Source organism: Pezoporus wallicus, unplaced genomic scaffold (genome assembly GCF_028554395.1).
Source record: "Pezoporus wallicus isolate ANWC-B61680 ecotype Strahan unplaced genomic scaffold, APGP_CSIRO_Pwel_v1 contig_7657, whole genome shotgun sequence".
NCBI classification, from domain to species: domain Eukaryota; kingdom Metazoa; phylum Chordata; class Aves; order Psittaciformes; family Psittacidae; genus Pezoporus; species Pezoporus wallicus.
Window position 1 is genome coordinate 404580 of NW_026642120.1, and position 26418 is coordinate 430997.

Sequence of the window (26418 nt, forward strand, 5' to 3'; positions counted from 1 at the left end):
AATAAGACATTTTTCTCCCTTAAGCATTACCAAGAAGATCTCCTAATGCTAATGTGTTTATGTTTTGTCATATCTAGTAGTTAATGGTATTGCTGTGTCATACGAAGGAGGAAAGGAAAAGGTATGGTGGTCTTTTAAAATAGGTATACAATTTTAAAATAGATATGGTGTCATACATATGTGCACTGTAGTGCACATATGTCTTCTGTACAAGTGCACAAGTCTTCTGCAATTTTTTTTCATTGTCTTTTTAGGTATGAAGGAAAAATGTAAGCTTCAGAATACATGGGGTCACTTTTAGTACTTCTCCATCCAGTTCAAGTTCTGTACAGTGTTATTATCCCAAAGCTGTATTCCAGTAATATTTATCTCAAATCAAAAACCTGGCTGTAACATTGGACACTCCTTGAATTGCCATTGTCACACACAAGCCAAAGGAGAACAGGCTTCTCCAAATGGAACTATTCTAAGAAAAGAAAGACTACTCCCAAAAGAAAGTACTACTTGGAGTAATTGTTCTAATTCTAAATTCTTTAAGATAATGCTTTTAAAGGAGTGATCATACCCACTGAAGATGTTTCTACCTGTTAAATAAGATGTAGATTACTAAAAATTGACATCGTGTAAAAAAAAAAAAAAATCAGTTTGCACAAGGGCACATAAAAGTGTACTTAACTTATTAATGAGAGTTTATTAACAAATAATGGTAGGAAAAAAATACAAGCTCTCCAAATATATGGTATAACTATTATTTTTTTATTTTAAAATCCATGAAATTGAAACAAGGGGGCACAAAATCACAAAATGGAATATAGAAACCATTAGAATTAGATTTAAGTAATGTTAAGTTTGATGGCTTTGTAACAGTAGCAATGGAAAATTACTGAGGTGCATGATACATAGAGAAAAAAAATAGAGTACAGCTAGAGAACATACTGAGAATTCTCACAAGATAAATTGTTATAGTTGTGACATAGTCTAAGAAAAACAGTCTAGAAGAACAGGACACAGGCATAAGGAGTATCTGGGAACCGCAGGTGTCCAGGATGGGCTACAGTTCAACTAACTGATAAGTAGGAGGATAGGAGGATTATTATGTCTCTGGTGCTAACGAACCAATTAAACTGGTATGAGCATCTACTGCACATGCTTCAAAGGCTGCCAGAAGTGATGAAGATTGTTGGAAGAAGTAAACGACCCTCAGAGACCACCACCACAATTCTGTACGCACGCGGGGAACTTTCTGGAAAATTATGTAATCCATACATAGCCTCATGAATATGTATGTATGCCCAGTGGTTATAAAACGATGGCTTGTGTGGCGATGGGGAGACACACGTTAGGAGGAGCTATCCCCCGTGTCTTCTGGCGCTGCAATAAAGAATACCTGCCTGTCAGCTTGAAAACTTTGTTGGCAAGTTTGTTCCTGGTGTTTTCTCCATATCAAAATCCAGAAATTCCTACAGTTTTTCCAAAGGTACAAGTTACAGAGTTATGGTTGTAAAGATCACTGTATCCTCCAGAGGAAATCTAGGGAAATCTTCCACTTTATTAGAAAAAATAGTAGTCCACTTTATTTACTGACTTCTCTTCCCAGGAACCATGCTACCAGGACCTACATATGGTGCTGCACCTTAGTCTGACTTTGTTTTCTCCCCAGATTTCTTACCGGGGTGATCCTCCATCTCTGCCACCTTGCCTTTTATTACAATCCAATAATCACTGCTAAAATCCTTGCAGTCTCACTGCTGTAAACACCAGCTCACGTCTAGACTCTCAATTACAAAAGACTAGAAGGTCAGTAGTGATGGAAGGATATGTGTTACAGACTTAAATCTGAATTAATATCAAATAAGGACCTTGTTAAGTGCAAGATTGGTCTGTATGAATTAGAAGTGCAGCTGTGACCCATATACAAAGGGAACAGAAAGCAACCTCAGTGTCAAAACAATGAGTAGAATGCCAAAATTGGTGTGATACTATTGACATAGAAATTATTATTCACCCACAAGAAAACATCTCAGGATCATTGAAAATAAGCTGAGCATTTGTAGTTACAAGTGTTCAAGTGGAGATACAGAGGTAATAAAAACAAAAGAGAGGAGGAGAGGGCAGAGCAAGGAAGGGCAGGGAAGGGCAAGGGGCAGGCAGCAAAACATGTAATTCAGCTGTGCATACAATTCCAAGTTTTTCCATCCAAATTCAACAGCAGAATAAAACACTTCCATTCTTTTTTACATTTTTAACTCACCTTTTTCGTGATGCAGTAAGCTTACATAGTTTCAGCTTTGCATGAAGGAAAAAGAACTAAGACTTAACACAGCACTGAAATTCAAAGGAAGGGTAGTAAAATCCCAGAAAAAAAGGAGGTTAGGCAGAGTCCCTCCGTCAGAAGACTGACAAGAGTGAACACCTGACTGAAATTGCTAATCATATTTGAAGGATGATCCACAGAAGAGTCATTTTGAAGGGCAATACTGGTATACATATTAATTTCAGCTGCTTTTAGGAATGATTGAATTTATTGTCTAGGGTCGATGTGGGAGGGGGTAACGCACAAGCACAAACCATCAGATATAAACCAATGTTGATAACTTTAGAAGAAGTGAGATTATCAAAATTTCAGTTCAAGAATTTTGTCCATATACTTTAAACAAATATGTCTAATTATACATAAAGAAAACTTCTGTATGTCCAAAAGACATATGCTTTTAAACATAAAATACTTTCATAGGACAGTGTGCTAATTAAACAAGAACAAGATAATAACATTTTAGAGGTAAGATACAAAAAGCAAACAAAGAGCATTAGGGAGATCCAGGGTGCTGAGACCAGAAAGAGAAAAAACATTTCTCATTGAAAAAGGCATGGAAGTAATTTCCCACATCCAGCTCTGTTCACTGTCCAATGACACATGGCCATACTAGAAATTGCTGTTGTAAATTTTACCAATCCTATTATTAAGCACTAAATGCACTGAATGTAATGCTGATAATCACGAGCACTGTAGGTTCTTGCCTTTCTGCCTTACCAAAACTAGATCCCAGGCATCCTGGTGAGAGACACCTTGTAATCTATGCTAATTTCATTTATTATCAGACTTCCATAAACCTAGCCATCATTTTTGAAATACAGTGCTAAAAGGGAGCGGTGTAAGTGAAGCACCAGAAAATACACTAACAACACCCTGCAAACTTCCCTACACATCATTATGCAAAATAACACTATTTTCTGCTATTACTTGCAGTAATCCAGGGTGATAGCTTATTGTTATTACAACCCAGGACAGTAATACACCGGATGGAAAGGATAAATGACTTTTAAATATCTCTTATCTGAAGACCATTTAAATTCAGTAATGTTGACAAAATCAGCTAAAGCTTCCCACAAAATCTAGTTATGGTTCCCATTGGTTTCAGGACAAATCCTTGTTATCTGTGTTGCCTTTCATCCCAGGCACAATTTCCTTCATACAACATATTAATTCTATAAATCATAGCATTATGCAGTTTAAATCAGGAAAAATAACTTTCTGTAATGCTACTCTGAAGGTTTAATTTCAATCTTGCTTCTTGAATGCATGTTCAGATATGTCCTCCAGAAATGTGATTGCTTTGGCCAGAGTCCATCATTTCCATCTGCTCTTAATTCTCCTCCCCCAGTACCCTATACTGCACGGAGGACTCCTAAGTCAAAAGTAACTACCATCACTACTTTCCGCAAGCAAAGGCTAAGAGATACAGCTTCTTACATCTTGGATTTTCCACTTTGAAGACTAGGTTGCTGTTGAAAACCACAGACAGAAAAGCTCATATGTCAGCTACTGAGCATTATTTGGCTTTCAGGAACTGATGTAATTCATTTCATCTCTCCCCAGTTCATATCAATGAATTTTGTTTTGCCTGTCTTAGTCTGTGCTTTGAATATCTCCGGGATGGAGGCTCCACAGCCTCTCTGGGCAACCTGTTTTAGAGCTTGACCATCCATTCTCATAGCAAAAAAGGATTTTATGAAGGCAAAACCCATCATACATACCAATGCGAACCCCATCATCCCAATAAAGATGTCCTTCTGCACTCAGAGTGTCATTCAAAGTGACAGTGATTCCCATGGGTTTTTTTCGGCTGTAGAAAACAGTATTTTTCTTCTCAGTTTCCTCAGGTAATCAATCACATTTCATATTTCTCAAATGTTAGAATGTTTTAAAATATATTGCATGCCACTCAATTTATCTCCCAGTCATCTTCCTAAACCAATCCTATGAAATTTAAAGGAAGTCATTAGGAGGAAAGAAAAACCAGCCATAAAGCTCCAGTGCCATCATACCTGTATCTTCTCTGAGGGTTGGTAGTATTCTATTTGTTTGTATTTGTGCAAAAGAAGATTTTAAATTTCAGTCAGTCTTCCCTGTATAAAGTTGTATCAGCAGGCTTTTGCCAAAGAGGCTATATCTGCTTCAGATACATTCATAAAAAGCTGGTTAAAGTTTTAATTGTCCCCAAAAGCCAGTGTCTTTATCATATTTATGACAAAACAGCCTTCTACTAAATTGCTTTCACATTACAAGGTTTTTTTCTTAGAATGAAATTATCACATTTTTCTAGACAGATTAATTAGGATGGTAAATCCTCCTCTTACTGCAGGAATAACTACCTAATAGTTTTAAGAGTACTGTTCAAATGAGATGAGCCTGAAAGCTCATATTCTTAATCTTGTTCTTTTTTTTTTGAAAGGAAAGTTGCTGTAACTAAGGAAAAAATCCTAAGAGCATCATAATTACAGAAGTTTGAGTGGAATTTCCGGCTAAGAAGATCAAAGGAGTTCCACTTATTCATGGAGCATAGGGCAGATCATGGTGCTGCCATGGATAGGCATGTGCCACATGCATTAATATGTAGAGATGGGATAACAGGATGCATCTTAAATTCAGCATGTTCTTGGAAGTCTCCTCAGATGTTGACTTACAGGAAACAAGATATTGCCTCTGAAAGAGAAAAGCCTTTATTAGTCCAGCTTGATTGTCTTGTTCAGAAAATCTAAAAAAAACAGGCAAAAGCAAAAAGCAGAAAAACAGATTAACAATTTTTTTAATATTTACAAAAGACTTCACAGTTGTCACCTCTTTTCATTTATGTTTGTCTGCAGACTTCATATAACCTATTAACAATTGCCAAACATGCATTAAAATCAACATAGCAAGAGAAAGACAAGGAAATTTCTCTGCCAAATTAGAGCACCTTCATTTATTTATGCTTCAATTAAGAAGTGACACTAAAACCAGCAGGTACCACTGTCAGCCCTAAGAGGGGAACTGGAAAGGGAAAAGGTGAGAAAAACCTGTGGGGAGTACTATAAAAACTGCTTAATGCAAAGTGTCCCAAAGGCATGACACATCCTAGTGTACATAATTTATTATCCCTCTTTTCTGCAGGGCAGCACTCAGGACTTGCAAGCAGAGAGTGAAGCACTAACAACTGATGTCAGGGAGCACTTCCAATCTCTATTAAATGTATTGAAGAATACCTTGGCAAATTGGGCAAGACTGGAAGCAACATGATAACCCTGAATCTGCATTTTTTTAAAGGCATTAAAAGACCTATCGAAAGGTATGCCGCTGCAAGATAAAGCACAGTTTCTGAAAAGGAGACCTTAATCCATCAGATATATGCTATATAAATAGCTCTACTCTGCTAGACCTGGAGCTTTAACTGGAACGAAGTGCTGTTCCCATTTTTTTTTATTTTTCCAGTTATCTTGTTTTACAGCTTTCTAGAATATAGTCCTTAGCCAGCACAGACCGACATTTAGGCAATTACTTTCCTCTTAAAAGAAATACAATATCTGATGGTGGCATATGTGCAGAGTACAGAAATTGCCGAGTCTTACTCCAAAATCTGATTACACTGTTCCATTTTCTCATTTGATGTATAATTATGGTCAATTAGGGCTGAGAGCACTAAGGTCAGCTTTGCTCCTTTAAGTGCATTTGCCACCAAAGCGCTCTACTTTAGTCTTGCCAGTGTAGCATGTTGGAATAAAAATGATGCACAGGGAAAAATACGTAGGAGTGGGATTCAGTCAAAGCAAACTTAGAATATGCTTCCTGCAAGCGGTCCAAATCCCAGAGCAGCATAAGGCCTCCCATGTGAGGGGGAGCCTTATAGGCAAGCTAGCATATAAAAAAGACAATTTTTATTTGATAAAGAGCCAAACATCTTTTTGTGTCCATTTTGCTTGGAATGTAATTTTTTGAGCCAGGTGAGCTTGTACGATGTTCTGGCTGGTCTCTATATTGTGTTGCAAAGGCCCAGCAGTTAACAACTATTAAAAACTTGTGACTCACCCTTGTTCCTTTCTGGTTGTGATTCCTTGAATATGGGTAAAATGCACCTAGTTCCATCCAGCGAATACACAGCTCATACTCTGAGTCTTTGAACAGGCCACAGATATCAGCTCCTGTCTGAAAGTTTCAAAATGACCCAACTGGGACACAATAAAATTATGTACAGCACCAAGAAAATTAAATTTAAAGTAATAGATCATTAGCTTACATAAGATATTCTAAAGGGACTGAACTGCATCATACCTGACAGGAATAATAGTACCTTAAATTTTCCGCACTTCAGTATGGTAAGGGTTACACAGGTAATATATTTTCACCAAGTAATGCCATTTCTCAAATGCTTTAAAATAATATTATTTTTCTCAAATGAAGCCTTGGCCATTTCCACAAAGTACCTGCAGAGGCAACCAAGTAAGCTTAAGGGGAATTTATGGTTCCTGGTTTCTCAGCTGAGGATATGAACACCTTTCTCTATAGCATATGCTGTTGATCTATGCTGTGTGACCAGCATGGATGCATTACTGCTCCACTTTCTTAGAACAGCTCCTTTGCAGCCATGCTCCCCCCCGTGAATCATTACAGCAAAGTACTAAACCACAGTACTAATCAGAAACTTCACTGATTAAATCACACTGCTTTCCAATGCTAACTCCACAATAATTGTCTAAACAGCTGCTTCAATAATGCACTATTTATTTATTTTTTTACGGGATTTGCAGTTTTAGTGACACTATAATTACAGAAAAAATGCACAAGTCACTTTAATTACCGTAGTAATTGAACTAGACTAATGTGCTGTAATTATTTCTTCCAAGACAAACTGTAAGTTTTCTAGTGTCTTTTATTTCTTTGTAACATGCTATCCAACATTTTCAGCCTCTGCTTAGTCTACCCTACTTCAACAATGCTTTGGAAATTGCAGATAAAATTTCAAATGTAAAGGAAGTGTATATGATACACAGAACTGCTCAAGAATGAGTATGGCCTGAGTGTTTTGCTGACTCAAGGTGCCAACTCTGTGATCCAGGGATGAGCCAAAGCTGTATACATGAAAAGCAATTACATATCTTCTGTTGCACAAGTACTCCTTCAGTTACTACCAAAGAATAAAGTGGAAACTGAGCTATATATAAATTCATGGAACCATGGAATTATACAGTGGTTAGGGTAAGAAAGGAACCTTAAAATCATGTAGTTCCAGCCCTCCTGCCAAGGACAGGAACACCTCAAACTAGACCATGTTGCCCAAGGCTCTGACCAGTGTAGCCTTGAACAATGCCAGGGATGGAGCATTTACCACATCTTTGGGCAACCTGTTCCAGTGCCTCACCACCCTCACAGTAAAGAACTCCTTCCTTATACCTAACCTGAACTTCCCCTGTTTTAGTTTGAACCCGTTATCTCCTGTCCTATCACTACAGTCCCTGATGCAGAGTCCCTCTCCAGCATCATTGTAGGCCCCCTTCAGATCATAGAATCATAGAATCATAGAATTGTTACGGTTGGAAAGGACCTTAAGAACATCTAGTTCCAACCGCCCTGCCATGGGCACGGACACCTCACACTAAACCATATCACCCAAGGCCTCTTCCAACCTGGCCTTGAACACTGCCAGGGATGGAGCATTCACAACCTCCCTGGGCAACCCATTCCAGTGCCTCACCACCCTAACAGGAAAGAATTTCCTTCTTATATCCAAACTAAACTTCCCCTGTTTAAGTTTTAACCCGTTACCCCTTGTCCAGTCTCTAATGAAGAGTCCCTCTCCAGCATCCCTATAGGCCCCCTTCAGATACTATCAGGAGGCTGCTATTTTCTATAAATTTCAAGTGTTAGAATGTCTGGAAATGGTATGTAAATGATCATACTTTCTAGTTACAGTATCTCTCAAAACAGAAAGAAACATTTCACTACATTTCCATTCATACTTAATATACAGAAATGCTGGTAATATTCTTATTGCTGTCAAATTATTGTCAATTATATAAGTAAACCAGGCCATGCCAGCTAAATCTAGAAACAAAAAGTATTTTATATTTTAATTACAGTAATTATGTGAGCCTGAAGTAATTACTGTTCCCAAGAGCTGATCAGACCTGCTCTCCATTCTGCGTTGTGAATGAATACTAGAGCAGAGTCTTTGGATTGATTGCTTCCATTTACAATGCAGAGCATCACCCTGGCTTGGTCTTGGTGGCTGCCTCATAATAGAAACCTCTGCTGAAAAGAAGACACATTGTGTTTGAATGTGTTGGGACAAGGAAACATTCGATGGCAAGTAATTACATATAAATTAAACTATATGAGAAACAGCACTGTAACCATCTTATTTCATAATCCAGGTCATAATTAAGCTTGTACAACATAATGTTTATAAGGATGAAGACCGTGAAACAGGTATACCAAGACCTGCTTCCCAACTGGGCAAGCAGTAAATTTCTTTAGTATCAGACTTGGGTAAACTCTCTTTAAAATGTACCTTGAAAACTGCATCTGCTCAGGGTCAGTGATCTTAAACCTGCTAGACTCAAAACAAAGATTTTGCCTGCTTGTCCTGAGACAGCCAGTGATGCAGCTGCAGGTGCAGACATGCTTGAGCAGGTGTGGGTTTTTTCTTCTAGCTGGCTCCAGTTGCAGAAGGTATTTACTGCAGTGAAATCACAGAAGCACAGCTTCAGCTTAGAACTGTGCAGACCCACTTCCCCTTCTGCATACCCCTTCCAACAGCTCATGTTCATATTACCCTGACTGCACCACGTGCAAAATCACTGTGCTAACCGGGCAGTAGGGGGACTGAAATAGTCCCAGCTGACAGAGACATAGAACTGCTGCTTAAACTTTGGAACACCAAAGTTCACTTCTAGCTGAACTGAAGAATCAAAGATATTGGATTGAAAAGGAAGATTTCTCAAGCATGTTAAATAAAGTGGTGAAAATTTTGGCCATATGACAGTAGAGATAGAATATTAATTTTGAAAATACTGTGACTACAGAAATACATTATATATGATAATTTAGAAGAAACTGCAAACATATTTAAATGCTACCACATTATCCATAAAAACAAAATCTGCGTGGCACTGTGGAAAGTTCCATATCTGAATGTTACCTTCCCAAGAATTCCTGAGAAACTCTTCATAATAACCTATTACAACAGTGAGCAACATGAGTGCTTTAATAAACCATTAATAAATACTTGCTAAGAAGTACTGAAATATAGCCAAGCTAATAACAAGTATTTCTAGTATTTTTAAAATGCTATTATATAGATAGGTGCTAAATAGAGAATAATACAGGCATTTATCCAAAACCCATTGGATATTCAGGCAGCATTAGATGAGAACTTTTCATTTGCTTTATTCATACAAGTTATCCTTAAAATAACCACTGAGAATTGCAACCTATTTATTAAAGATCTCCTGAAAGCAAGTTTAAAATTACTTTCAGATTCCTGTTACAGTTGAATGTAAACATTCAATCGAAGTAATGGGTGTAAACTAGAGCATAGGAGGTTCCATGTGAACATCAGGAAAAATTTCTTTACTGTGAGAGTGACAGATCACTGGAACAGGTTGCCCAGGGGGGTTGTGGAGTCTCCTACATTGGAGATATTCAAGGCCCGCCTGGACAAGTTCCTGTGTGATGTACTCTAGGTTACCCTGCTCTTGCAGGAGGGTTGGACTAGATGATCTTTTGAGGTCCCTTCCAACCCTTGGGATTCTGTGATTCTGTGAAGTATTCTGAGGTTAGATAAGCTAGTGTATGTTAATGAATTAGGCTTCCAAATCTGGATATTTAATATGAATTCTGCCTAGTTGTTCACATGAAACTATGCCTACTGCACACATTTTAATTATTAATAGATATTTAATCATCTGTTTTCACCAAAATCAAAGCACCTTTCAACCTGAGCAAGTGTTCAAAATATATTCACTCCATAACAGGCCTAGAGTTTGACTTCACATGGATAGTCATACCCAAATGACCAAAACTACAAAAGAGATATCTCATAGTTGAGTTCCAGATTCCTTTTTTTGCTTGTTTCAGAAATAAGAAAAGGCTGGCAGGTGTCTGTTACAGGCAGTTAACCTCTACTCTACTGTGATCTTGTGGGGTTCTAACAAGTGAAGGTTCATATTCAATTTCCCTGATATAAAAATTCCAGTTCCAAGTCAATTCCATTCCTTATTATATTAAAAGTCCAAACAATGGATCTGTACAGTGGCTGGCACATGTGCCAGAGTGTAACTTCCTTATTACTCTAAATGTGAAAGTTTATGTTAATTTTTAATTCAACAACATTACAGCCAACTAATGATTTTGTTATAAGAGTCTCAAACTCCAACAGTGACTGAAGTTTCCTATCTACCAATGACTGTATGATTAAAAAAAACCCAGTAATGCATGTGCTTCACTCCCATGTTCTCATGCATTCTTTCTTAGTTGCTACCCTGGTAGCAACTTCACCATGGCAAAGGAAAGAATAACTTTAGCAGAAATTATTGCTATTATTATACTAAAAATATGCTATCGTATCACTTGGAGTCCTTGTCATATGGTATCTAGGGTAAATATTGAATAGAAACACTAGTTGGACTTCACTCTGCCATAAAAGAACCCTGCCAAGAACATTTCAGTTTAAAAAAAAAACAAAACCCTAAAACATAGCCTTGAAGTAGATTCTGTGGGTGCAGACAAGCCGTACGTCTCCCTCACTCTTTGGATATTTTTACTATATTCAAAGATTTTTTCAGTATTTTGAGAATAACAAAGATCACATTCACCACCTTCTGGCTTGTGTTTTAACTACCACTGGTGTTTTGTATTCCTCTTGTTCAATAAATGTTGTTGCTGAGTTTATTATTCTTAAATAGAATTTCTGTAGATTCTTATGTTAACTAGGAAAATTAAAACCAGCAGATTTTAATGCCAGTTAAAATGACAGTGTTTTGAACATGACTTGATTTTGCCAAATATTTTGCTTCTTAGTAAATCTCACAGGAGAATGAGGAAGGAGAACAGAACGGTCCTTGAAGGACATTGAAAATTACTGTAAGATCTTTCAAAATGGGGACTTGGGATTTGAGTCTTGGGACTCAATTTAGTAGGCCAGGTCTACTGGGGGCTGGTGGTCAGAGTTTTGGTAGGAGGCTTTCCAGACTGGTCAAGGAGGCTTTAAACTAGATGTACTGGGGGAGGGGGGCATCATTCCATCCCAACACACCCAGTCAGTTGCCAGCACCTATGGTAAATGCTTGGAGCAATGTAGAGATATCCCAGCCGTTCCAGCCAATGAGCCGGCTTCATTTGGAGCTTGGCTGAGATGCCTCTATATAAACGCCCATAGCACGGGGATCAAACAAGAGGAATTAGAGATGTGTGCACATCTACGGGGGTATGATATAATAGGCATCACAGAAACATGGTGGGATGGCTCCTATGACTGGAGTGTTGGAATGGAAGGTTACAGGCACTTCAGAAAAGACAGGCCCAGCAGGTGGGGAGGGGGAGTTGCTATTTATGTTAAGGATAGGCTGAAGAGTATGGAACTCTCTCTGTGAACAGGTAAGCAGTCAATAGGGAGTTTGTGGGTCAGGGTTAAAGGGAGAACAGTGATGGGAGACATTACTGTGGGGATCTGTTACAGACCACCTGATCAAGAGGAATTTGTGGATGAAGCACTCTATAGACAGATAGGAAAAGCCTCACACTCACAGGCCCTTGTTCTCATGGGTGACTTCAACCACCCTGACATCTGTTGGAAGGGTGGTATGGCCCAGCACAAGCAATCCAGGAGGATCCTCAATTGTGTGGAAGACAATTTCCTTTTGCAAGTGATAGAGGAGCTGACAAGGAGAGGTGCCATGCTTGACCTTGTGCTCACCAACAGGGAAGGGCTCGTTGGAAATGTGACGCTCCAGGGCAGCCTTGGATGCAGAGATCATGAGATGGTTGAATTTGAGATCCCCAGGCCAGTGAGAAGAGCGTGCATCAAGCTCACTGCCCTGTACTTCAAGAGAGCAGACTTTGGCCTCTTCAGGAACCTGCTTAGGAAAGTTCCATGGAATATAGCTTTAGAGGGAAGGGGGCCCAAGATGGTTGGTATTCAAGGATCACCTAGTACAAGCTCAAGGGGTGTTGCATCCCAACTAGAAGGAAGTGCAGCAGGAGGGCCAGAAGACCTCCTTGGATGGATAAGGAGCCCCTGAGGAAAATTCAAATGAAAAAAGAGGCTTATAAAAGGTGTAAGCAAGGACAGGCAGCCTGGGAAGAATACAGGGATGTTGTCCAGGAAGCTAGGGACCAGGTTAGGAAACTAAGGCCCAGCTAGAATTAAACTTGGATAGGGATTTTAAGGATAACAGGAAGGGATTCTATAGGTACGTAGCGAATAAAAGACAGACTAGGGACAACATAGACCCCCTCCGGAAGCCATCAGGAGAACTGGCGATCTTGGATTTGGAGAAGGCTGAGGTTCTGAATGACTTCTTTGTCTCAGTCTTCATTGGCAAATGTTCAGACCACACCACCCAAGTCTTGGAAGGCAGAGGCAGGGACTGTGAGAATAAAGACCTTGGGCCCACTGTAGGAGAGGATTTGGTTCGAGACCATCTTTAAGACCTGAACGTGCACAAGTCCATGGGTCCTGATGAAATCCATCTGCGGGTCCTGAAGGAGCTGGCAAATGAAGTTGCTAACCACTGTCCATCATATTTGAAAAATCATGGCAGTCAGGTGAAGTTCCCAATGATTGGAAAAAGAGAAATATAACCCCCATTTTCAAAAATACTTACACTGGAAACAGTGAACTCATAGTAAATGTAGGCTTTACTGTCAATTGTACCTAAAAAGTGAAGAAAGAAGTTTACATTTGCAGTGTGGAAAGGAACAGCATTAAAACCACAACTGTGGCACTACTAGAGACCAATGGATTTCTAATTATTATCATTACTGCATTTAGAGACTGCACTGAGTTTCTCAAATATTTACTAATGTTTCTCTGAGAAATGGAAATGTCTCCTTTACTTTTTTCCTTAGGACAGTCTCCCAGGATGTCTGATTTTCCACATTTCCCAAACATTCATTGAAACCAGCTTTTCTGAAATGTACTGTTTTTTTTTAATTTTATTTTATTTTACTGTTACACCTTCTTACCTTGTCTTAAACGTAGATGAATGGCTTGAAGCTAATCCTTTAAAATACCCTAAACAGTGCTTTTCATGCAAAAATGACAAGAATAATAGCAATAATCTCTACCACAGAACCATAAGAGAGGAAATAATGCACACCCAGGGAAAAGAAATCCAAATGTTGAGTCAATCTGGCATTTTTTCCACCATGTATGTAACGGAAAATACTGTCATTGCAAACAAATTGTAAACAGTTTCCCTGAAGAGAGTGCAACCTGTAAGTTTTGGTCAGGAAAGAAACTCATAAGATGTTTTATTGCTTTGTTTCTTAACAGAAGTGAGTACAATAATAGCTTTGTTATTTTAGGCCTTGACAAAGGAGTACATAGAGCTGTCACCCATACCTATAGCAGCCACCCAAGACGTTCAATATTTATGGCAGCAATAACCAGACAAATCACAGCTCTATTTCTTAAAAGCATCCCAAACTTCCACAAAACTAAAAATAAAGTAATAGAGGCTTGAGAATTTTTCTGGGTGATATGATTGGTACAATGAAAATAACAAATGAGAGATCCTCAGGTTGAATGCACACTGAAGAGAACAAGGTAGCTATGCAACTAAGAAATGGGAATGCAGTTTTGAAGGCCAAGACCTGCCTGCTTTCATGGAAGTTCAGTTGAACCCCTGATCCCTGCACAAGTGAAACAAATATATTGTGACAAAGGATAAAGGTAGCTTTTAGCAAGAGGAGAATAAACCAGAGAAACTAGACCACTTAAGTGTCTAGAAGAAGGTGATTAGTTGTAGAAGATGTTAGTCTTTTGTTAGTTGTATCTGAAGTAAGAATGCACGAATTCAGATACTGCTGTGGATTTACAATAGTGAGGTTGATTCATATGGGACAATCGCTGTCATCTCCTGAATATCTCCTAAATATCTCTCTCAAAAAAAACAGTCATGCATAGGTAGACACCTGGTGTGTAAAATACCTCCATGAATTACTGCCTGCAGGACCTCTAACTAATTTTCAGGATTATAAATTAAACACACATAATATTGTGTGTCGTTATTTGCATTAACAAAAATATAAGCATTACTTTTTTTTTTTACCTCAATAGTAGTATGACTCCAACTTCATTTTTATCTGTACATTCTTATTGTTACCAATTTCCTATTTTTTAAACTATGTTTTTTTCAGTGTATCTAAAGGAAACTCTGGCACTTTTGCCACTGACGGCATTCTATGGATACAGCATTGATGCATGAATCGGGAGATTGGGGCTACTTGAAATGCAACACTATGAACGGGCATACACCATAAACCAAAATCCTTAGCTCTGAATGCTATGGTTTGTTGTAAATAAAACAATAAATTCTGTGAAATACAAGTCCTTCAATCATTTTATACAAGCCTGAGCATTTTGTAAAGCTTCTTCAAAAAATCATTTCAGAAGAACCCTTTGAACTCTTTGCTGACTTTTCTAAAAAGTGTGCAATAAAAGACAAAGGTTGAAAGAGCAGCCTAAAGTGTTTAGATTTAGACACTTCATTTTCCAAATTTTCCTTCATCTCAAGATTAACATGAAGTATATGTCTATGGATATAGAATGAAAAAGGTTTTTTCCATTGCTTGAGCATGACCTCTGCTTTCCTTAGACATGCATGTATTCCACGCATAAATTTAACCTCATATTAAAGCCTTGTGTTGTTTGTTTGGTTTTAATTTTAACTTCATCTGAGTTAAGCAGTGACCTTAATCTTAGAGTAAGAAAAAGGAATGTGTGTTGTAAATTGCTTGAAAGAAAAAAAATGAATGGTGAGGTAAGTGCTGTCATCACCAGCTCAACATGATAACTGCCTTCTAGTGATAGAGGAGCCAATGCAGAGAGCTGCAATGCCGGACCTTGTTCTCACCAATAGGGAGGGCTGGGTGGGGAATGCAAAGCTCAAGGGCAGCCTTGGCTGCACAGACATCAAATAGAGGAGTTTAAGATCCTTAGGGCAGCGAGGAGGGTGCGCAGCATGCTCAGTACCCTGGAATTCCAGAGGGCAGACTTTAGCCTGCTCCAGGATCTACTAGGTAGAGTAACATGGCATAAAACCCTGGAGGGAAGAGAGGCCAAGAAAAGATGGGTAATATTCAAGGATCACCTCCAAGCTAACGAACGATGCATACCAACAATATGGAAGTCGGGCAAAAATGCCTGGGACTGGAGGAATGACGAAACAACCACTGTAGGATGACATCAGGTTCATAACCATCTAAGGAACCTGAAGGTGCACAAGACCACGGGACCTGAGGAGATGCATCAGCAGGTCCTGTGGGAACTGGCACATGAAGTGTTCAAGCCACTGTCCATCATAGTTGAGCAGTCGTGGCGACCCAGTTAAGTTCTTGTTGACTGGAAGAGAGGAAACGTAACCCCCGTTTTTAAAAAGGGGAAAAAGGAAGACCCAGGGGACTACAGGCTGCTCAGTCTCCCCTTGGTGCCCAGCAAGATCATGGAGCAGGTCCTCCTGGAAACTATGCTCAGTCACGTGGAAAATAAGGTGATTGATGACAGCCAACATGGCAAAATTGTGCTTGACAAATTTGGTGGCATTCTTTGTGGGGTGACAGTGTTGGTAAGGACAATGGCTTTAAACTAGAAGAGGGTAGATTAAATATTAGGAAGAAATTTTTCACTATGAGGGTGGCAAAAAATGTAACGGGTTGGCCCAAGAGGCTGCGGCTGCTGAAGTGCACAAGACCAGGATGGATGTGGCTTTCAGGAATGATTCTGAGATTTTGTCATCCTGGTCTAGTAGTGCTTCCTGCCCATGGAAGGTGGTTGGAACTAGAAGATCCTTAAGGTTCCTCCCAATCCAAACCATTCAATGAGTCTATGATCACAAGAAGCGATGCTGACAGGCCTTGCATATTTAGAGTTCAAGGAGGAAACAAGTTCTCTGGCCTCTTTACTAAAGGAGAGGTTTGTAACATGACAAATATAACCCATACAAGCTTACTCACATGCATATACACCATTATGCTTTGGAAAACACATGGCCTGGAAATAGTTGGCTTCAGCACCATAATTTGGAGGTAACAAAATTTCAACTCTTTTCATAAGCAATTTAATAATTCCAGAAGGTGAATAAAAACTACTGCTAGTTTTTCATCTTCTACCGATTCTTAGCATCAAACACTAATTATTTGCATTCTTGTCCCCCTTGAAACCAGTCTCTATGAATGCCAGAATATGGCTTGACCGCATGGTTTAACAGTCAGCATGTTAATGTAGCAAACATTTATGTATTTAAGGCCATAGTGAAACCTAAACAAGTGAAAACTAAATCAGTAACAATTACAGCTTCACTATTAATAGTGCTGAAAAAGTAATGCTCAGGTATTAATAGGAGGCTTCAATATTCACAATGCCTTATTCTTGCTCCATGAAATCAGCAGGACGATTGAAACTTGTATGCATTAAAGTTTTGCTAATAATACTTATTTCACAATTGTTAACTGCTCACCTGTAGATTCTCCATCATCCCAGAACAAGTTCCCAGAAGCGGCATTATTGTCATCCAGAGCAATTATAAGTCCCATTGGATTCTTGCGGCTGTTGAAAGAGAGATTTTCTGTCTTACATCTGTAACAAATATCAAACCAGTCTGAATGCATCCTTCATGTTCATTTTGAGAAAGTGACGCTCAACAGGGCTGCAATACTTTGAGAATTACCTTAGATTAGCCCTTGGCTGCCTTTCATTTTTATGTCAATTTATTAAAACACATGGCAAGTTTACAAAATGCTATGCAAATAAACCTGGAATTAATCACTGCGCCTGTCATGTGAACAGTTGTGGAAGTGTGGCTCACAGTTACCCCCATATTTCAAGGGCTGCTACTGGTTTGTAACCTGAAAGTCCCAAGGCCAGTCTTGAAGAAAAAACATAAACCCACTCAGTTTTAAGTCATACCTGGCAACTGTTGTGTTAGCTGGTTGTTGAGTAGGGTAGACGTAGCCTCCTCGCAAATGGAGTCCCATTTTGTCAGCTGGCAGGTACATATCAGTCCATTCTTTTCTCACTGAAATTTTTGCTCCCTTATTGACAGGGAATTTAAACAGAATGGGTATGTTCCATTACTCTCTGCTGTGAACTTTTTCTTACAACCTGAGTTTTATCTTAAAGCTTCCTTTTAGAAAAGGCTCAAATTATGTAAATATCTACTTGCCAATGGGCACGTAAAGGCATTGAGTCATGCACTTAACCCACCACCTTTCTTCCCTTATCTCACCGTTTACTTCCTGCAGGGTTTACTTTAGGCGTCTCTCACCAAAGCAGGGCTGAAAATCTTATTTCATCACATCACCATTTACAAAATCTCCCCACAGCTTCCTCTGCATTTACTTACCGTATCATACTCATACCACACAGCATCAGGAATATATGCTTGAATTGAAACCACACCCTGGAAGATGAAAAAGAAATGATATCCAGAAAGGAAGAGAACAATCCAAGCACAATTTCTGCAAAGCTGCTGGGAGGCCACTGAATCAACATTTTACAATTCAGCAGCTCAATGACTTCAACCCAAAGTCGCAACGCTTCAGATCCAGTAGCTCATATCATACCCACAAGTATCTCTGTGTCTTCTTTATTTCCCCCTTTTTTGAGCTGGCATCTTTCAGATCCTTACTTTCATTTATGTATTTAATAAATGGTTTGGTTTTCTCCATGGCATATGTGTTACTGGCATTAACAGTCACAAGTTACAAGATTCTGCCACAGAATAAGCCACAATCTGTTTCCTTGCAGCTCAGACAAGCTGAAAATCAGCAAGAAAAGCTGATTCTGATGGAAATTCAGGGATAAAACAAAGTTGAGGTGAATCAGAATATCAGACCAGATGATTTTGACTCCATCGAGGACTAGAAAATGGGAGCTGTATTTTATAGCACAAAGTGCAAGATTTTTCATTTCAGCAGTGATAAAACTGGAATCATAAATGAAGAGGGGAAAAAAAAGAAAAAGAAAGAGGAAAACTTAAGCTTGCTGGGAATCCATCTACAGGCTGAAAACCTGAAAGTCCCATGCCCACTCTTGAAAAAAAACCAAAACAAAACATAAACCCACTCAGTTTAAAGGCAGACTTTGCAACTGTTGTGTTAGCGAGTTATTGAATAGGGTCTATATAACCTCCTCTCAAATGGAGTCCCAGTTTGTCTGCTGGCAAGTACATATCAGTCCATTCTTTTCTCACTGAGATTTTTGCAAAAACCATGTTTGCACTGGCGATAGAGCTGTGGTAATGCTACTGAACAAGGCCCTCCGCAATCACTTTGCCAAAAGACTTTACAGGTCTGCTCAAGACAAAGAACTGGATCAGAGCAAATTTCCTGGGATCCTTGGGGAAATATCAGAGCCTACTTTTGTGGTTCAGCTTTCTGCAGCATTCAAAAGGAGGGGGAGTGTGATTTCAGAAGGAAAGGCATATATAGTAGAGGAGCTATAACCTTTAAGCTGAATAACAGAATTGTCACAAGACCAAACAACAAAGGTTCAGAACTTGAAGGTGGTTTCTAATCAGAGAAATAAAGGAATAACAGGACTAGAGTAACTGGGATTTTATGCTGCAGTCGCCTGCCTGAGAAAAGAGCTGGAACTGGTGCCTCAAAGTATCCCTGTGCCCTATGAAGTGATCATGAGATAGATACCAAACCAGTCAAACCTACTGAGTACAGGGGAAATAAGAAGCCCTGGATCCCACAGTAACTGCTTATAGATATTCCACAGTAGAACCTGGGCGAGTGGGAAGGTTATAGCAATAACTCTGTTTAGGAACTATACCATCATGACTGTAGAGTGGCATATCAAAATTGCCTTTTAAAAAAAAGTCTTACTAGTTTAGTTGGTACCCTTTACATATGTGAAAGTGTAGGTGTGCATGTGTCCTTGACATGGCTTATTCAAGAGTTTCAAGGCAGGGAAGCATACATTATAATGTGTGTGTATACACACAAACAAGTAAATATATATATGTGATGGTGGAGAATAATTTAATTAGCTGACAATAACATGTCATTGTAACTTGTAAGAGTGACTGATAATAACATGTGCATAGATGGAGAAATTACAGATAGGTTCTGATTACACCAGTATGGTAATTCATGAACTAAGTTGTCTATAAACATTCCAGTGTGCATTTTCACAGACTACATCAGTCTTCAGAAAGTCCTTAACAACATTTAGTGTGTTTGATTTAGTTATTCCCAATAAGAATACCACATAGGCTGATGAGTAAACTTACTCTTGCACAAGTGGTCGTACAACTGTGTCTCCCTGAGTGTGAGCTTTATAAAGAGTGCATACAGGGCAGGAAAGTGTAGTAAACATTGAAGAAAAGGAAAGGAATACTTGGAGGCTTTTACAAACACTGAATCAGGTACAAACACAGCTGATCCTGAGGCTGAAAACAAATATCATATTATTATTACTATTTTTCAACAGGCAGAAAACAGTCTGCCAAATGTGAAAAGTGCTATTTCAGAGACAGAAATTCAATGGCGCATAGCTGCAACGTGTTTGCCTTTTCAGTTCTGTGACACCAGAACCTGCTTCTATGGGCTCACAGAGTTTTGAATTGCACGTTCTCCCCTACCCGTCTTTAACAGCAGAGTCATTCAACACATTTTAACTGACTATTAGCTAACACTGCCCATAAATCTATTTCTTCCAAACCTTTATCTCTTGTTTGGTGCTAATATGCCTACAGTTGGGAAAAAAAAGTTAAAAATTCAGACAAATTTAAATCATGGAAAGGAATTTGGTCTACTGCACAGGCACCAGATGGTTTTCGAACCATCAGGTTTCAGTTGTAATCTTCAAGTTATCTGTGAGATACACACTGCTTGTATTGTGTATCACAGAATCATAGAATCATAGAATAGTTACGGTTGGAAAGGACCTTAAGATCACCAAGTTCCAATCCCCCTACCATGGGCACGGACACCTCACACTAAAGCATATCACTCAAGGCTTCATCCAACCTGGTCCTGAACACTGCCAGGGATGGAGCATTCACAACCTCCCTGGGCAGCCCATTCCAGTGCCTCACCACCCTAACAGGAAAAAATTTCCTCCTTATATCCAATCTAAACTTCCCCTGTTTAAGTTTGAACCCGTTACCCCTTGTCCTGTGACTACAGTCTCTAATGAAGAGTCCCTCCCCAGCATCCCTATAGGCCCCCTTCAGATACTGAAAGGCTGCTATGAGGTCTCCATGCAGCTTTCTCTTCTCCAGGCTGAACAGCCCCAACTTTCTCAGCCTATCTTCATACGTGAGGTGCTCCAGTCCCCTGATCATCCTCGTGGCCCTTCTCTGGACTTGTTCCAACACTTCCATGTCCTTTTTATGTTGAGGACACCAGAACTGCACACAATACTCTAGGTGAGGTCTCACAAGAGCAGAGTAGAGGGGCAGGATCACCTCCTTTGACCTGCTGGTCACGCTCCTTTTGATGCAGCCCAGGATACCGTTGGCTTTCTGGGCTGCGAGTGCACACTGCCTGCCCATGTTCAGTTTCTCATCAACCAGCATCCCCAAGTCTTTCTCTGCAGGGCTGCTCTGAATCTCTTCTTTGCCCAACCTGTAGCTGTGCCTGGGATTGTTTCGACCCAGGTGTAGGACCTTGCATTTGGCATGGTTAAACTCCATGAGGTTGGCATAAGCAGCTTACAGTAATGACTGTCATCAGATATCTGCAGATAACTTTCTTTAAAATGTCGCGTGAAGTATCTTTAAAAAAAAAAAGGACAGCTACAACAACTCAATTTTGATCCCAATTCCACAGATTATTTTAAAAGACATTTAACTGTAATGTTGAGAGCTACAGAGAAAGATTTCTTACCCATGGCATTGCTATTCATTAGGAAAACACCAAAGGAGGCTCCAGTGTTGTCTTCCAAACACAGGAAGAAAGTTTGAACTCCATATAAGTTATCCATTGACTTAAAGGATAAAAAGGGAAAGTAAGATGATTAAAATCTAATAACAGTATCTGTTCTGGGGTATTTAAAAATGTATCACAGGTAGAACTTGAAACTTCTCAAAATATAGCAAACAATAAAACAAAAATCCTGACACCTTCCTACAGATCTGTTTTTTTCTTCCTGGCATACGTCTCTTTTATGAGAACTTTTTGCATTAAAACAAACACTTCCCCAAATATACAGGTAACACAAGCAAGCAGATGTGATGGATCTTCAGGCAAATCTGCATATAGCAGTACTATTTCTGGGTAATATCTACGCACATCAAGCAAACAACAGAACTTGAAGAGTGCTTTCATCACCTTTCACCATAGATTAGATTTTACATCTAATCTGTATTTCTCTTAATCTTGCAAGATAATCGTTTTTATGTCTAATCTATGGAAATAAGAGTGCCTTGCTTTATTTCATTTCTTTTCTAATGTTGTTTTTCTGTTACTATTAGCAACAAAAACCTTAAAAATTTTAACAACTTTTGTAATAGTTGTTTCCCCTATAAAAGAGAACTCAGAACAATTTAATAAGAAACGAACTTCAGCGACTTAAAATTAGTCTAACTTGATTCTGTTCACTGTTAGTTTAACTTAATGAGTCTACACTCAATAGAGCTGTTCAGATAAGAACTATCTTCAAACCTGAATGTACTAATTATTAAGAACAGGTAGCTTATAAGAGGAATATTTAGTAGACATAAAAAATAAATGTGATTATTTCTACAACAGTGTTTGTTTATAGTGAGACAAATGTGAGCTAATATACATATTGCTCCTGAAAACAAAAATGACCTTCATGATATTTCACCAGGGCAAATCATACTGTGCATCACTTTCTTCAGTAATTTTATCTTGACAGCACATAGTTTCTCCTGTCAAATTCCTCCACAGCTATCAAATTTACAAAGAAAATAAAAAAATCTAACAAACCCACAGAAAAGGTAGAAAACTCAGAAGACATGAGAAATAGAAGGGGGGTGTGTGTGTACATATATGTTTATTTCAGTGTCACAGAGGGCTGCTAATATAGAATTACAGTTGTCAGAGCAGTTGGATTTAGACAAGAAGCAAAGTCCTGTTGGGCTGCAGAGTGTCTCAACCAGCAGAGCTGGAAACAACCATGCTATCAAAGGAGACAGCTGAGAAGCAGGAATTTTTTATGCTTGTCCTACAGCTGTGCTTAGCTAGGACCTTCTTCTGCACAGTGCTTCCTTGCCAGCTAATGGTGGAGGACACATAGGTATCACAAATACAGGAGAGACAGCTGAAGGACATACATATTTCCATGGCTCACATTCAGAAGTATCTACCTGCATTGTTAGATGCCTAATTAATTTTAACAATTCAGCTCATAACAATATCCAACACTGATATTGTTGTCCCCAGTGAGCTCACTCAGTGCTTACCTTGCCGTACATAAAAGTAAACACTGCAATGTCTTCTCAGAAAAAAACTCTCCTAGAAGGTTTCTCAAAGTAAGAGGTACAAATTAAAAATTATTAATTAATTACATGCAGTCTCTCCCCCTAGTTTCTATTAGTATATATCCTATTTCAACAAAATACTGAAGTCCTCTCTCAAAGTAAAGCAAATGTATTGCTCCTTTATGAAGCTGAGGTAATAGTGATGAATGGTGTTTATTTGAAGCTCACAAGCTAGTTATAAATCATTACTTTACTTTAGAAACTCCAATAAAAACAGCCAAAAAATATTCATGTTAAAGGATATACTTTCATTCAAGCCTGACATTGATTTCTTTTTCTAAAATGTTCATAATGTGTTGATTATGTACTAGATATGTAAGGTTTTAAATGTTTTTTACTCAGAGCATTAACTCAAGTGAGTGCTTAGAAGCTTTAGTAATTTCCATGGTCCAAGCAAAATATATTCATGAATATAGTAATAATATTTGATTGTTTGCATTCCCAAAGTACAGAAAAATCTTTTTTCTATATATTTTCTGTATACAAAGTCAGAAAAAGCAAGAAGCAGACAATGAGTATCATTGTTTGATTCAGCATGTCATCTGATATTAACCCATATGTCCTCAGTCTATCTCTGTTAACAAATCAATACAGTGAGGAACTCACAGAGCAGCACCACATACTTGTCTGCTTAAGAGAACTTGGATCAAAGTCTAAGAAGGTGTCCATGTAAGAGTCTTATCTCAGAATTACTGAAAAATGCGTGCACTGGAAATCATTTTGGAGAGAGAGCCACACAGATTACAGAAACAAATAACTGTTGACAGACATATTCTATCTTGTAAAAGGGCAGCTGTTAAGGGGAACTTTTCCATCATTTGCTGAGTTAGAAGGATGTTAACTGAAGAAGCGTGCTCATCTGTACTGAATGCTATGCACAGCAATGCATTAGTACATATTGGTATTCATTTCCTTCATCAGTAGAAACTGAGGAATCTAATACTTGAATGTTTATCTATTGGTTTTCAAGTGCACATCAACACAAAAATCAGAAATTGGGGAACATTCATCAATACCATCTATCTTTTAGTAATAACATGCAGTGCTTGAAAAGCCTTTTGCGAAAAACATAGTGGAACTGTAATAACACATTCATACTCACTCTTCCAATGAAGCCTCCCTTTTGTTTGGTTGTTTAAGAGTTGAGGGAACACACTTGTGTAAACAAGTGTATCAAGGATTTATTTCTGAGGGGCTGCTTTTATCCCGTGCTAACATCAGCTGTCTTTAAGATGCTCAAACTCGGAGTCAATCATCATTGTCATTTTCTTCTTCAGAGACAAAATTGCATTCACTTTTATCAAATTAAACAAAAACCTATTGAAAGTGTAGACAGTCCTCCAGAGCACTGTTTCAACATGGTTCTATTGGACTAGGTTTCTTATTCTCCCTCAATATACCTGTTTAATCAGTCATGCACTACTGAATACCAAGTCCATCTTTTGTGCTCTCTATAATTGCAAATCAATCATTAGAGAGGATTCTAAGCAAGAAAACAATATTAACAAGACCACAGAAGTAATCGCTAATTAATTAAACTTGAAGCATTGATAATCCAACTGGCCTATGACTCTGACAGGTAATCATTCTTGGACTGATTTAATAAGCACACACATCCTGACACTTGCCCTTTCTAACAGGTCTTGGAGCTATGCCGTTAGGTTTTTAGGTTTGTTTTATTTATTTATTTCATTTTAGAACCTACATGAGAAGAAAGCAGTCAATATACAAATCTATCAAATACTTTACTTGGAGTGTCACATGACAGGGCTTGCACCAGCTGTTCTTGGTAATGGGTTCAAACTTAGACGGGAGAAGTGCTGTGGTTTAAGCCCAGCCTTAAATCAGAACCACACAGTCTCTGTCTCACTCCCCCCCTTTCCCTCCCCCACTACTGGAGGGATGGGGAGGAGAATCGAAAGAATGTAACTCCCACAGGTTGAGATAAGAACAGCCCAGTAACAAAGGTATAACACAAATCACTACTGCTACCACCAATAATAATAATGATAATGGAAAGAACATGGGAAGAGAATACAACCCCTCATCACCTGCCAACAGAGACTCAGCCCGGCCGAGTAGTGATCTAGCCCTTCCGGGTAACTGCCCCCAGCTCTACATGCTGGGCATGACGTGCTGTGGTATGGAATACCTCTTTGGCTAGTTTGGGTCAGGTGTCCTGTCTCTGCTTCCTCCTGGCTTCCCCTCCTCACTGGCAGAGCCTGAGACTCACAAAGTCCTTGGTCAGACTAAACATTACTTAGCAACAACTAAGAACATCAGTGTTATCAGCGGTGTTCCCAGGCTGAAAGACAAAAACACAGCACTGCACCAGCTACTAAGAAGGAGAAAAATGACTGCTACTGCTGAACCCAGAACAGGAAGTTAAGGTTAGATATAAGGAAGGTGGTGAAGCACTAGAACAGGTTGACCAAAGTGGTAAATGCTCCATCCTTGGCAGTGTTCAAGACGAGGCTGGACAGAGCCTTGGGTGACATGGTCTAGGTTTAGGTGTTGCTGTCCATGGCAGGGGGGTTGGAACTGGAGAGGGAGTCTTCATTAGAGACTGTAGTGACAGGACAAGGGGTAACAGGTTAAAGGGGAAGTTTAGGTTGGATATAAGAAGGAAATTCTTTTCTGTCAGGGTGGTGAGGCACTGGAATAGGTTGCCCAGGGAGGTTGTGAATCCCTGGCAGTGTTCAAGCCTTGGGTGATATGCTTTAGCGTGAGGTGTCCCTGCCCATGGCAGGGGGGTTGGAACTTGGTGATCTTAAGGTCCTTTCCAACCCTAACGATTCTATGATTCTTGATGTCCTTTCCAACCCTAACCATTCCATGATTCTATGATCGTAAGTCCAAAGGGCAGCCTGGTTTTGGTGATTCAGGGCTGCAACATTACTGTGACAAATACGATTAAAAAAGCAATGAAGAATTTTCCCATGAGATTTGAAGCACTGGAAAGGAGTCCTTGGGATAGCAAAAATCCCTGTAATGATGGCACAAAGTAGCTGTAAAGATTTCCCTAGTATTGGGGGAAAGTGAACAAAGAGACAGACCCCAAATCTTTCAGGCAGAGCTCTCCATATTACAGAATTTACTTGCAAAGGAACAGCTAGAGTCCTCGCAGAGCATCCATCAGTCAAACAAAGAGAAGTACACTACATGTACAAAAGCGCACCTCACACCCTGGGCACACATTGCTTACGTGGTAACATGGGCTTTCAGAGAAAACCAGTAACATCTGTGTTATTCAAAAAAAGCACCAATGCTACTTACAGCACTCTACCGTTGCTCACTCTCATCACCACGATGCCAAAGGGGTTCTGCTTCACATCCACTTTGTAGTTTAAATTGGAGGCTGCGGATCCAGTGAAAGATCCCACATGTTCATGAGGGACTTCAAATCTTTGTGTTCTAGGATCAGTG

The 26418-nt window shown here is 39.2% G+C and overlaps 1 protein-coding gene across 1 annotated transcript; it reads right to left on the reverse strand.

Annotated features, from left to right (window-relative positions):
* Window positions 1-4831: 4831 nt before the first annotated feature.
* Window positions 4832-26418, reverse strand: LOC130608971 (sucrase-isomaltase, intestinal-like). The gene is made up of 6 exons (XM_057427470.1): window positions 26269-26418; window positions 17878-17934; window positions 17442-17566; window positions 16993-17081; window positions 13138-13187; window positions 4832-4984 (listed from the first exon to the last, which is right to left on the reverse strand). The coding sequence occupies exons 3-6, from the start codon at window positions 17528-17530 to the stop codon at window positions 4832-4834; spliced, it is 381 nt and encodes a 126-aa protein (XP_057283453.1). The 5' UTR covers window positions 17531-17566; window positions 17878-17934; window positions 26269-26418.

Coding starts and splice junctions, on each gene's coding strand:
- LOC130608971 (XM_057427470.1), bottom strand. CDS start 17,530: ATGTACCTGCCAGCTGACAAAATGGGACTCCATTTGCGAGGAGGCTAC. Junction 17,082..17,441: donor GCTAACACAACAGTTGCCAG/GTATGACTTAAA, acceptor CTCTTTCAACAG/CCGCAAGAATCCAATGGGAC. Junction 13,188..16,992: donor GGATGATGGAGAATCTACAG/GTGAGCAGTTAA, acceptor TTCACTTTTTAG/GTACAATTGACAGTAAAGCC.